The sequence below is a fragment of the Egretta garzetta genome, unplaced genomic scaffold, assembly GCF_000687185.1.
Source record: "Egretta garzetta isolate BGI_Z169 unplaced genomic scaffold, ASM68718v1 scaffold297, whole genome shotgun sequence".
Taxonomy (NCBI): Eukaryota; Metazoa; Chordata; class Aves; order Pelecaniformes; family Ardeidae; genus Egretta; species Egretta garzetta.
The window spans coordinates 4,688,372-4,702,298 of NW_009260410.1; the positions used below are offsets into that span (position 1 = coordinate 4,688,372).

At 37.6% G+C, this 13,927-nt stretch overlaps 1 protein-coding gene across 2 annotated transcripts in view; it reads right to left on the reverse strand.

Annotated features, from left to right (window-relative positions):
* The window catches only part of MYO1B (myosin IB), a 194,520-nt gene that overhangs the window by 14,303 nt on the left and 166,290 nt on the right, over positions 1-13,927 (reverse strand). Inside the window, exons 16-24 of one of the 2 annotated variants that reach the window (XM_035899045.1) lie at positions 13,855-13,917; positions 12,868-13,068; positions 10,538-10,764; positions 10,147-10,347; positions 8,807-8,900; positions 8,221-8,370; positions 5,983-6,051; positions 4,246-4,332; positions 1,162-1,248 (exon numbers count right to left, since the gene is read on the reverse strand). In XM_035899045.1, the coding sequence (XP_035754938.1) occupies positions 1,162-1,248; positions 4,246-4,332; positions 5,983-6,051; positions 8,221-8,370; positions 8,807-8,900; positions 10,147-10,347; positions 10,538-10,764; positions 12,868-13,068; positions 13,855-13,917 (1,179 nt within the window). The remainder of the gene's footprint in view (positions 1-1,161; positions 1,249-4,245; positions 4,333-5,982; positions 6,052-8,220; positions 8,371-8,806; positions 8,901-10,146; positions 10,348-10,537; positions 10,765-12,867; positions 13,069-13,854; positions 13,918-13,927) is intronic. The other variant, XM_009643591.2, reaches the window with a different exon arrangement.

A 13,927-nucleotide genomic window follows, 5' to 3' on the forward strand; every position in this document is an offset into this window, starting at 1 on the left:
ATTTAAATGCCACTGTTTGATATAAAATAGCCTCTGAGTTTTCAGGAGGGACATATTCTTGTTTTAAAATCATAAAAACAAACCCATTTTGGCAGTAGTACCTCAAGTGTGATTCTGATCTGCAGAACGACCTCTTAAAATGGCTCCTTTGTATTTCCAGCTCTGGTTTCCATGCATGTATTGTAATGAATTTTTTATATACATGTATTATCTATAATTATATGTTTTGTAACTATTTTTCCCATTTCATCATTGTTAGACTAAGTATGAGAATATAAGAGCTGGACTTCATTCACTCTGCATTATCAAGTAAATTGTTTCCTTTTATACTTCTGTAGTCTACAATATCCCTATTGGCAAACGGGATACCCAGCCAAACAAAACTGATTTAGATTTCCGCAGTTCTTCAGGACTGCATCTGTAAAACTACGTTAGAAAACTGTATTATGTAAATCATTTGGGCACAGACCTGAAACATCTCAAGATGCCATTTTCATAGTTTATTTACAGAGCAGAACTACATTTTTCCAGATTACGAATGTGTTTTCTTTTGCCAACCAGTCCTTGGAAAGCAAGGGACAGAAAACAAAAGACTCTTGTACATCTCAATTTTTCTGGGAATTCATAGCTGCCACAAGCCATAGGTAACCGCATGCAATGCCATGCCCTAAAAAGGCTGATGGAAGCAACAGGACATCATCATTAGCTTTACACCATGCCCTTGACACTGGGGTCAGGGGTCTAACTTGAGCAGCAGTGAGAGTCCGACAGCTCCACCCTACTTCCCATTCAAACAAGCAGAGGTCACAAGAAGAAAATACATCCTTGTAATCTTTCTGGATAGGACCTTTGCCAATGTAGGTCAGGTTTTTAAGTCGAGAACCATCAGTAATGAGTCCTTTTAATCTGACATTTGTCTTTCACTTGAAAACTGAAATTTCTGACAGGACAAAAACCACCTGATGCCTAAATACGGCTGTAAATGAGGCATTTTCAGCTTATGAATTTTTCAGTAAAGTCCATGACAAAATTAAGCAATGTAGTTCTCTGTAAAAATCATCCCTATCAGTGAGCCCACATAAAAGCTTGTTTATTAAGTGTTAGTAAGATGCCACGCTTTATTGAGATCATGTTGACAGACGGGAGTGTTTGAGAAAGTACCTTCAGTCCAAGCCAGTAAGCCCAAATGACTGCAACAGCATGCTTACGCCTAGCCTCCTCCTTCAAGCGTTTCAATTCCCTTCGAGCCTAAAAGGTTTAGATAGTGAACAAAAGAGACAGCCCGATGCAGATAGCACAACGACCAGGAAAAGGCTTCTCCCAAACAGAACAGCCAACTTACAATCAAGATATAGAAAGATGGAAGAACAGCGTTTAACCTTTAAAACCCAACATGTGTGAATTGGTGTGAAGCCACATAGGAGATCAAAAGCCTCTGCTGCTGCTGAAGTGGCACGTAGAGATAAGAATTTTGTCAGCCCCATTATTCGCAACCAGTGTTTCCATCTTCTCTTCCGTGCACACCTCGCAGTCAGTGGTATCTCGTAACGTGATTCTAATGGAGCACTTTGCCTGCAGTTGCATGATCAAAACGATGCGTATGAAAATCAAGACTTACTAAAATCTCTTGATCTAGTCACTTCTTCCACTGCCAAGTGCCTGGGCAGAATAGAATCAACTCTGAAACTATGTGCACAATGATGAATTACCAGCACTATATTGAGGGCTTTTATTCTGGAGGTTATTTTTCATTTTGATCTTTATGTACTTAAAAAAAAAATTCTCCAGCCTGGTAAATTATGTCTGTCTTTATGGAATGAAGGGCTAAACCCCCCAAACATAGTGCCTTCCTCCTGTACAGAGAGATAGGCACCTACTTACATTTAATCATTCCCATTTTAGGAAAGCAATTTGCAAAGTGTTCTAAACACACAGGCACGTGTGGGCAACTTTAACAGAATCTCACATTTTAGGAGATACCAGTACATTTGTTTTTCAGTTATCTGATGATAAAACTCAAGCGAAATTAAGAGTTCCAGTACTACAGGATCAGTGACAGCAGCTCCAGCCATGTATCTGCAGATGTCAAGTTATGTGTTGTCAGACAGACTTGTGCAAGAGCAGTTCCAGCCTGCGCTGATTACACTTCTCTGACGCAGCTAGAAAGGTGAATTTGCATTAGATGCAGGCTCTCAGAAAGACTATGTTTTCACGCATGAGCTTGGAACAAAAGCTCCTACTATACAGCACTGTGGAAACAAGGACTCTGCAAAGCTAAGTGTTTGTCTTGTGAAAAGGAAGGAAACTGAGTACTTGAGGTCTATAACTTTTTTTTTTTTTTGTGGTAAAGCAAGTGATCTCTGAGGATAACTTTCAGAAATTTTGTTTTAAGCATTCCCCTGAGAAAAGATAAAACATCACACCAATAACAAGTTTTATCTTTTATCGGATGCTGTAATTCTTTTTCTAATCTTAATTCAATTTAGATTATTATCTTTAGATATACACATATTTAGATTATTTATATTTAAGGAATAAGGAGGCAATTTTTCATGGAATTCCTGTGAGCCAATTGATAAAAAAAACTACTCAAACATGTTAAAAATTATCCAAATCTACTAATATTTAATGAGGAGCTCTAACACAGTTAACACTATTGCATTGCTTTCTGGATGTGTTCTTTTTAATTCTAAAGAACACCTTAAACCTAGGAAAGTAAATATCACTTCTGCAGTGAATTTTTTTTGGTGAAAGGAACTCTGGTTAAAAATAAACTATCAACGTATTGCATTTAAACAAATGTAGAGGAAGCAGTGTGTCTATCACGTTACAGAGGTACCTAAATATGAAGCTAGATCTGAAAAGATGCAAGTCTCTCTAGTATGAGGGAAATTCTGTACGTGTGTGTTTGGATTCCCAGGGCTGCCATTTTATTAGAAATCTAATATATTTATATCAACATAGCAAGGGTCAAACTCAGCATTATACTCCAGATGTAATTTGAGCACATTTCTCCATCTAGTTGGCAAGGTGTTCTGACAACACCCCCCCCAACCCTCCAACCTAAATAATAACTGGAAGATATTTTAAACTTAATGCATTTACTGAATGTGGTTTTCAACTAAGTTATGAATTTATTAATTGAAACCAATAAATTTTTGACCTCTAGTGAACAGCATTTCAAATGTTCACATAACCCACAACTGCAGGCTGGGGATTAGCAAGAATCTTTCAGTGGGACTTTGCTTCTGAAAACAAACAGCTGATGCTGGAATTCCTGGGATTTTTCTAGGGCTGTAAGTTTAGAATTGCAAACCAACATAATTTTCTGCTAAAAGATCAGGTCATAAAACTGTGCTTTACTTGTACTTACTGAAATTTTCTTACTGATTCAAATCACAGCCAGGGAATCAATCAAACCAATTAAAACGAAAATTTAATAAAACTTAATAGCGTTGGTTTGAACTTGTAAATGAAGGCTGTCCAGGGTGCAGAACATACAGCCTGGTGAAAAATCTCAATTGGATCACTAAACAGTGTCACTGAAAGCACTTTGCATATTTACATGTAGTTAAATGCATTTCCTAAATTGAGAATACTGTAGTCTAGTCATTTTTAATCTAGTCTAATGACTTGTTAGTGCAAATCACTGCTTGGCTGCCATGCAAAGAATTTCGTACTCTACAAAAAACTGACATACAGAACGTTGTCAGATTTATTAAGTGTGGCATGAATGGAAATGGAAGGAATCAATGATCATGCTCTATTATTTTAAAGTCAATTGTATTAGTCATTAATTCTCACTATTTACTACTGATTAAATGTTGATATTGTTGGGTAATGAAGGGGGGCACGTGACATGTGCACAAAGTACCTTATATCCAAGCCAGTAAGCCCAAATAACAGCAATAGCATGTTTATTTCTAGCCTCCTCCTTCAGTCGTCTCAGTTCCCTTCGCGCCTGTGATGCATTTGAAAATGGGATATAGAAAAGCTTAGAAAAGAAAAGGTTCAAGTGCAAGTTCACAATGGTGCAAGAAAGAAAGGAAGAAACCATTCGCTAAAACCAGCAAATATTAAAGCATGTCCCAGCTTCCCAGATTGCACCAGCTAAAACATGTTAGCAGCAAAGAGAAACATAAAAATCAGTAGTTTAAGCCACTGAAAATATTCCCAGATAACTTTATCCTGAAGGGCCTTCTATGTAGGGACAATAAAGTGCACAATTTGTTGCCATTTTCTTACCTGGGTACCATGCCAATAAGCGGCAATTATTGTGGCAGCCTCATTACAACGCTTCTGATGCTTAAGTTCCCGAAGAAGTTTCCGAGCCTGTAAACAAATGAAAACATTATTTTATTCAAATAAATAACTATAATGTCTTAATGATTTCACTCCAAGGCACTGCAACCTGTAAACCTAGGCAAAACCAAACCACAATGCCTCCAAGTCTCCAAATTAATAAATGCTATGCAGCCTAACATTTGCTGTTCCAGGGATGATTCTGTGCACAGGTGAGAGTCTGGGACTGGCAGTTCAGGGGATCTTAGTTCCGTGTTTAGTTTTCTCCCAGATTTGCTGCATCACCTGAGATATCTACATGCCTGTCTGTATGATGGCAATAATACTTTTCCTCCACACAGTATATGTCTTACCCATTTAGACTGCAATAAAGAATAAATCACAAGTAAATTGCCTGGCATTAGGTCACACTTAAGGCTGCTGTCAAACCAGGCTTTTATCCATGGCAGTGTTTCTGCAAAAGAGCGTGTTCTCCAATGACAAACAGAAAACCACAACTCAAGATGAGATGATGCTTTTACCCAATTTTCTCCAAATAATGCTCATGGGAAAAGACAGCACGTGAACAGGGTATTTTTAACTCATTTAAACAAAATAATAAAGACAAAGTAAAAAGCAAGAAAAACAGTAAAATCAAATTATAGTAGCTTATTACTGGCAAACTTTAAAACCTTCTGGGTAGGAGAGGGCTGTTAACACCTATGGCTAATAACTGCAGCCCCTTCCTTCCCTGTCTGACAGGAAGGGAACTGACTCCAGAATTGAAGGCAGTTCTCTCTTCCCTAAATAGAGGAGAAAGCCATATTTAGTGGGGTGGAGGAAGGTTAATAAGAAGACAGAGGAGCCCAGGGACATTTTTTCTGAAGCTGGACAGCAGCAGTTCCTTTAAGCACTGTGTCTGCTTCCATGTGAGCTGTTAACCTCATTTTTATCTCTTATGACAGCATCACACCTTAAGTGTCTACTATGGCTGCAGGATTATCCCTTCATGAAGTACAAACCTGTCAAAGAAGAAGCAAAGTTGTGGCAAATTGAGGCAGAGGACAAGCAAACAGCGATAAAGTACTTGCTTAACACAAGTTGAGCACAGCACACTTTCACCCCCTCGCTTAGCACACAGAGGAGAATTGAAGACAACCCAAGTAACATACTGCCCAGGTGACCCAGCCTCTCTATTTTAAGCCTGCTTCCAATTTTGTTCATTCTTTGAGAATCCTGTTAACCGTAAAATAACTGCCAACCACAACTTATTTCTTCCAAATCAGTCCAACATTACAGTTGTCATAAACCCAGTGGCAGAGTCCCGGACCGTCTCGTTCTGGAGCTGCTGGGCTGCCTGGTCAGTGCGTACCTAGATCTGCTCTGAACACCAGTCTCACTCATTCACACTCCAGTCCTGAAGCCCATGTAAAGAGGGCACGTGTCTCCAAATTCTCTGGCAGAAGATGTCCCAAGGATAACCCGGTAGTATAGTGCGGCCCCAACCTTCTACTCACACCGTTTGCAGGGATTTAGAATGCAGGCTACCAGCAGATATCCCAAACTTGCCTCTTCAATGGCAAGCACAAGTGTTTAACAATGGCTACGGCACAGCCACAGCTCAGGGGACAGAAGGCATGTGTTTTCTGACCTGCTCCTTACCTCACCATGCAGACATAGGCACAGTATCGGGAAACTCACCTTCCATCCTCTGATGTAAGACTGTACTATAATAGCTGAACTCTTTATCTTCTGATACTTTTTTTGTTGCTGTATTGGAAATAAATATGTGGCGCTTAGAACAGAATATTGCAATTGTAAAATATTGTATCATAAAACTTTCATTACTAACATTTGAAAACATTATTAAGGATGCAAGCACTAAGTGTAAAAAGTGAGCAATTTGTGACCAAGCAGATCAGAGCATAGGTTCTGTGTTCAGCAATGCTGCATGGACAATGTCACTCTCTGTTTACAGAAACACTAAGTTCATGGTCAGCAGCACAAAAGTGACATGGATTAAATACTAACAGTAACAGCTTTATTTGTCTTTCCCACCAACAGTGTAGCATACAAACCATCACAAATGCTCAGGTTTGTTGGCTAAGCTTTTTACCATCTTTTCATAAGTGCTGTTCCTATTACCCGACGTCCCTTTATAATACCGAATGCTGATGATAAATTAGGAACAGGAAAAAAGAAAACCCATGGATTCCTGAATGACATGCTGGAATATTAACCAAGTATGCTAGTTTGAACAATAAATTTCCTAGACAGTCAAGCATTTTCCTTCTAAAAAGCTCAGTTCTCCAGGATCAGTGGTGAGAAGAATACTAAGTGAACAACAGTTGAAAGACTTTGCAACAAGGCTTTTAGACTTCACACTTAGCCCACTCAATTACAGTGAACATCTCTGTGAGCAAGCTAGAAAGACTCCCCTCTAGGCCACATTCATTTCATGACTGACGTCTGTCATTCCTTGCAAGGGAACAGACAGGCGAGTGTCTGCAAATCCTTTAGCCAAGCCTCCAGCACAAGGAGTTGTCAAAAAGCTTTGTTCATGCAAGGGATTCCTTATGAAACCTTCCAAATCACAGTGCCTAACAGTCATGTTGGGTGAGGAGAATGGTGCCCTCCATCTACATGAAGAGGCTGAGGAAATACCGCTATCGTCACCCGTAACTAATTCTGATGATCTTGCTATGACTTCATCCTGCATTCAAAGGCAATTGCTGCCATGTTTCACCAGTGAACCAATAAAGGTCTACAAGTTAAGAAACAGGCAATGATGTGAACTTGGTCACATATTTTTTTTCATTTATTTATATTAAAAGTCATGCCAATCTAGCTGTGGTAACTCATTTTTAATTCATTAAGATCGTATGAGATCATAATGAAGCCATATGGGCACAATGCAATTCTGTCATGATGCTGTTTGTAGAAACAGTGCATTCAATCACAGAAGTTCAGAGAGAAGAATTTTTACAGTGAAAAAGCATTTATTCATACTTTTTCTGAATTATCCATACTTTTCTCTAATTATCCAAGATAACTGCACCGAACACTAATGGCTTTCAGGGTGATGAGCAGAAGTGCTCGACTGAAAAACAGTGATTGTCAATTCTGCAACTAGCAGTTTAAGAAGATGCTTTCTTTCCATATCATATATTTTATCAAGCTTTCCGATGTGCAGACAATAACAAAATGCAGCTGTTTAAAAATTGTTTTAAAGTTTAAAAACAATAAATCTTTTTTTATCACATAAGTCAATGTTATATGCTAACTGAATAAAAGACATGGAAGAGTCATAGAATATAGAACAGTACTGTTCAGTTCATGACATAGAATACCCAGTCTACAAACAGATTTGAAACTGGTTTAGAACTGCATCAATAACAACTACTGAACCACAAGTTTTATGAGCTATAATTAAAATAAATCCCCGGTGTCCTCCCAAGCAGCATTCTTGAGCCTCAGATGCAAAGGTTCCAAGTAAGGCAAAAATACAAAAAGCCTTAGGAATGATTGAATTCCACAGAATTGCACATGTACATTACCGAACATATTTACACATTAACCATATGTTTTGAGAGCACTCTAAGTGCTAGGCAGCACAGCATTTTAGCTGAATGAAAAAAACTCTTCCCAGCTGGGCCACAAAATCCTGCTCTCCCAGTCCTAAAGGACTCTGGTGAGCTTCTTAATTATTTAAGTGCAAGCACAAAGTAAATACTCAATAGTGGTCTCTAGAAACTAATTTTTTTTAATTTACATTTTTGGTACTTAAATAATAACATAAAATTGAATTCTGTCAACACTTCTCCATACATATCATGGAAAAATATAATGAGGGTTATATGAAATATCATATCAAGGTTATACGAAAAAACATATTAAACAATAAAAAGAACCCCCCACTTAGTAAGGATATTATCTTACTGCATATCTCCTGTACCAGGAAGCAATGACAATCTGGCTCTTTTTCATTAACAAGAAGCGTGTGCGGCACTTCCAACCTCTATAAATCTTCTCAATTAGTGTCGCCAAGTCCTCCAACCGCTGCTTTCTCAGATCTTCTAGTTTGAAGAGCTGGGTGTGGCGTTTTTTAGGGTTTTGACGTTGGAAAAAAAACAATAGGGGAGAAAAGACCAAAAAACCCATAAGCACAGCCATTGTAAGAGAAACCTCTCCTTTATTCAAGTCCCCCTTCACCTTTCGGTTTATTCATCTTCAGAGCTGTAGGCAGATACATCAACAGGGTTTGTGGCAGGTACATTGCCACAAGTCAGTGCACAAAAGTTATGTTAAATTCAGGCTAACAGCTATTGTAGAGTCTGGATTCACACCAATTTTAATGGGTCCAACATTAAAAAGTGCCTTTTTTAATGTTACAGTCCACAACAACATATCAAAGCACCATATCTAGAAAAATCTGTAGTAACCAGCTAGTGAATTATGCAGTTCGTAACAGGCTATCCTCATGAAAGATGGTTTGATTTTGCAGGGGAAGACATTTTTCACTTACCGTTCTTGGGTTGCGGATGAATATCTTTGATCTACCAAATGAAAATTCTTCTTCAGGGATTTCCAATTCATTAAACAGTACCTCTACTCCAGCCCTAAGCAGAAGTAAATGAGCTTAACAAACATGACCGCCAGCTCTAAAACTTCTTAGTTTACATATTCAGAGGTTAATTTATGGAAAGTATATGAAAGTATATTTTAAATTCTTAAATAGTGCTTGACATAAGAAGATTGAAAACCTAACTCATTTACTCACTGGTGATTTAGCTAAAGGCAAGAATAATCACTGTAAAGATTCAGAATAATTTGATGAAAAAGCGCAATTTTTGTTTAACATCATCAGCAATGGCCTAATTTTTCCTCTTACATCTATAATGATTTTACTTAAAAAAAAAAAAGGAGAAAAAAGGAAGAGTTCTCACACTAATGTCAAAATGTGAAATAAAGACTGATGAGTTTGACAAATGCTAATGTTTCACACTCTACCAACTGCATTTTATAAATGTCAACAAAAAAGAAAAGAGAGGACAGAACTTTGTGAGGATTGTAACAATACTATTGTTATCAATACTGCTCTTCCACCATGATCTTGAGAACCTGAAGATTTGAATTGTAGCTAAAGATATTAATCTATTATGAAAGAAATTTAAATCATGCCATTGGTGGCCATGTGTAAAAAGAATTAAGAGACACTCATTTGCTTATGCAAGACATCATCTGGTAAAATGCATGTGAATACTATGCAATTTAAAATTACATATTTAATACAGTGTTATCTGAACTAATACAGATACATAATTAATAGATATTTATATTTAATACAGGTATTATCTCAGAGTTGTTCACCAATCATTATGTAAAATTATTCTTGAAAGGACGGAGGAAGGTTGCATGACTGTCTTCAAAGAAATGAGTGTTCCTACACTTTGAAAGTTGGTTATTAAAAGGTAAGAGTCCTTCTGATCATTCCAGACTTCCTCGTCATTTTTATTCCATTCCAGTATCTCTCTCTCCCCTCTGCCCTTTCTTTCAGGCCCAATATATTCTAAAAACAACGTGCTCTCCTTGCTCACATGCAAAATCTTTTCCATTAGATTAGTTCATCACTAAAATAATTTCCTTTGTCAAGGAACTGTAATTTTTAGCCTACTGAAAAACATAGGTTTCCCAGTGACAGAACAACATACAAATAAAACAATTGAGTCACACTGACTTCCTGTTTAGTTTACTTTTAAAATACTTGAAAGATTCTTAAATTTAAAAAAAATAAATCAGAACATGTGGAAGATAGTAATTTCAATCACTGGAACAGGACAGGTAAGAATACTAATGTTTTCATACCTGGCTGGCCCTCTCCAGTGGGGCCATGTTTGCTTACACAGCATTTTGTACCTTTCCAGACAAGGCTCGTACGCCTGCCTGAATGCATAACCTGCCCTTCTGACGCGGACGTTCTCCAGAAGACCAAGGTAGCGGATCTGGTGGCACACCAGGGCGTCATTGAAAATGTGTGCAGCCTTTTTGTCATTGGGTTTGATGCACCTGGAAAGGGAAATGAACAGGGACACTTGTTTGCAGCACTGTACATGTCAACAACTATTATTGTGAGTTTAAACCATAGATTTCAATAGTTTATCCTTGGATATCAAGAGGGTTTTTTTGTTTGGGGTTTTTTTTTTTTTTAACTTCACCAAACATAAATTTACCAAAGCTTTGCCACAGGGTAATTTACCTAATGTAGTTTGGATTTTTTGTCTGAAGATTTTTCATCAGGGTAGCAACTGAAGCCTTGAACTGTGAACCTGCCGTCGGTGGTCTCTTTAGATTGATCTTAGCGGGGTTACCTTCTGGGAACAACGCTTTGATAAGGGAGTGACTGGCCTTCCACATGGCCTGGGAGAGGTCACGGTACAGAAGATCATTGTTTTTGTCAACAAATCCTTCCACCTGGTACATAACCTGAAGAATACAGAAGAGTCTCATCAGAGCATGTTTTGAACTGTAACGCAGGCCAGTTCAAAATTGAACCAAGAAATGGATTTCTCTTTCTTTCTCACTATCCAAAACAAACGAAAAACATTTCAGCTTTCATTTTAAATTTGACATTTGGAAGATTGTTTTGTTGGATAAAATTTCTGTTAACACATTTCCTGGGAAAGATGCATTTTCTCACACTGCTAACAATTCCTTGTGCTGATCAATTTTGGTTTCTGAAATGGAAAAACCCCTTCTTCCATAATAACTCTGATACATCACCACTTGCCAATACTCCAAACCAATCTTTTTTGGCCGACAAAAGGTTTTCTCCCTCTCTCGAATCACAACAGCAAAAATACCCTTTCCTTCAAAGTACCAATGCTTACATTATTCGCCTAACTAACACAAGATAGGAAATATCACCTCTTGATATCGCAACAGCAAGCATCTATCTGTGCAGTCCTCAGGGCCTGTTATTTTTAAAGGACTTTTACCAGGAAAACAGTCCAACGCCAACAAGAATGAATGCAAAGCTCTGACCTGCAGCTGGAGACCCAGGAGGTGTCAGGGGAAATTCATGTAGATCTCTGATTGCTACTGTCTCTTTTAATTTTTGAGGGTAGGGAATTTAGCTTGATTAATTGTGACAAGTCACCTGGCTGCTAATATAGATTCTTCAGCTTCATGATTTCTCAGTTCTATGTAGGTATGTACTATGTAGACAGAATGCTGAATAAAACTAATACTGACATAGCTGTATTTTACACCACAGCAAGTGATTGGGAACTCAGGTAGCATTTTTATTTGGAGTACACATTTCTGTTTCTGACAGGTGTGGTAAATGCCACTACTGAAAAAACCCAAAACTGTTCATATGAACTTGTTTATATTTCATAAAAGGAGAATCAAACTTTTGTTGCCCAGTGACTAGATCAAAATGTTCCCAGTTGAGGATGGAAAAACAACATTCCTCCCAAAATAGGAGGAATTTATTGTCTGCTCCACTGAGTAAGGGAATGCCAATAACAATTGAAGACCCTCACTGCCTTCTAAGACACAGCCTGTTTGCCGTCCTTCTCAAAGCACTGCAGTATTTTCAGTTCACTTTGAATTTGGACAACCAACAAATTCTCCAAGTATTAATCCCTAATAGATTATATGCAAATACAAAATATTCTTAGCAAATACATAACAATGTTAATGAACGGCTGCCTCAGAGGCTGAAAGTATGACATTTCCAACACTATTCTGAATGAGCACGTTATCAAGCTATTCAAAATTGTAAGACTGAGAAAATGTTAAAAAATAGGGAAGTATTAAACAGTTCTAGCAAAATGAAACACTTTGCAAATATTCATTACTCTCTAAAACTAACAGTTCAGCAGATTCAAATAAGGTACAGTTTCACCCCCTATGTTTACTTTTACATTTAAATAAGTTATCTTCTTTTTACAAATTTAATGATTTTGATTTTCATTAATAACAAGTCATACTGAATTATACATCAAAAACTGTCAGACTTGTATTTATTCATACTGCTTGTGTTGTAAAAAGCAAATACACTTGCAAGCCCTCTGTATAGCTTTCTTTTCCATCTGTTTAAACACACAGGCTGTGAAAATAAACTCGGTTCCTTCAAATGTACCAAAACTCCACTTTCTCATCAACATGACTAAGGACTTCAACTAGTTCAGTGACAAAGAGCATGTTTTCCAAAATATCTTGCCTTCAGATGTGTGTGAATTCTTGTCATTCTAAACAACATTTTTATTTCCAGAGACCTAGCAGCCTGAGCAGTTGGCCACCAAATCACATGGGACATCTTTCTCCTTTGCTGAAAGTAGTACTGCGCTTGATTTCTACTAGAGCAGCATGAAAACCTTCCAGCCCCAACCATGCATTTTAGGCTTAAGATGGAAAAGATTAAGACAGGTCTGGATTTTTTGATTGACTATTGACTCAAGCAATTCTCCTTCATTACTGTAACATCATTTAATGGTCAAAGACCCTCCCCATTGTACCAAACGTTGGCTTCACAGGTGCAACACCCTCCAAACACCGCGTACTTCCCACTTCACTGGGTACCTTGCCAGCGTAATGCTGAATCCTGAAGCAGCTGTGAGGCAAGGAGGTGTCATTGAGGAACCGGGAGCACTTGCTCATCCTGCTCTCAAAATGCTGGTGAGTGGCACAGACTTGGTTCAGTTTTTCTAAAAAGGTTTCATCGGTAACAGTTCCTGGTCTAAGGCATTCTTCGTCTAGCATGGCCAGGATTCCAGTTTGGTTCTGAAGTTTCAAGACAAGAGCTTTAGTATTTGTTTCCATCACATTTCCATCAAGGCATAAAAAGGAGACCACTCTCTCCTGTTTATCTTCTGCTACACAGAAAAATGTTCTTCAAGCCATCTCAAAGTTTGGTTCTTTTCCTCATCCCCATTTCCAACAGACTTCAGTATCTCTGTTTTTGAAAGACTGCTTCCAAGATCTGAATCTTGAATTTCACATTGGAATTTCGTTTCATTTACTCAGACTACAGAAACTCCAACTTAACTGAAAGTAGCCAGTTTATGGGTAAAACCAGCATAGGTTTTATGTTAAAGGTTAAAAGCTGTTATTTTCTGATTGTTAAGGAATTTTATCTTTCTTGCTGTACTAAATCCATAGGAAGTCCTCTTATTAGATACAAGTACTTTCTATATCTAAAGCACTCAGTAACAAGTCATTGAGTTTTCTAGTTTCCATATAAAAACAAATGTTATTTACAATGCAGCATGTGATATCTGCTCTTGAAAACAGCACTAAACATAAACATTTAAGTGTTGTTTGGGTTTTTGGGTGGGGTGGGGTTTTTTTGCGTAGGTGCTGCTGAATATTTCTAACAAAGTAACATACTTCTAAAATTTTTTTTTTTTTTTTTGCAAAATAAACTTTTATCATACAAAATAAGATGACTAATACAATGAGTGGCTTGTTTTATAAAATTGAAGTGCATGAGGATGCGTACAGACTTTACAGCTAAATTCAATCCATGCATTAAAAAATTATTCAGAGAGATTCTTGAATATAACTTACATTTTCTATTAGGTCACAAATTATAGCATTGTTGAAATACTCAATATGAGTCCATTCAATCCCCTGTAAGAAA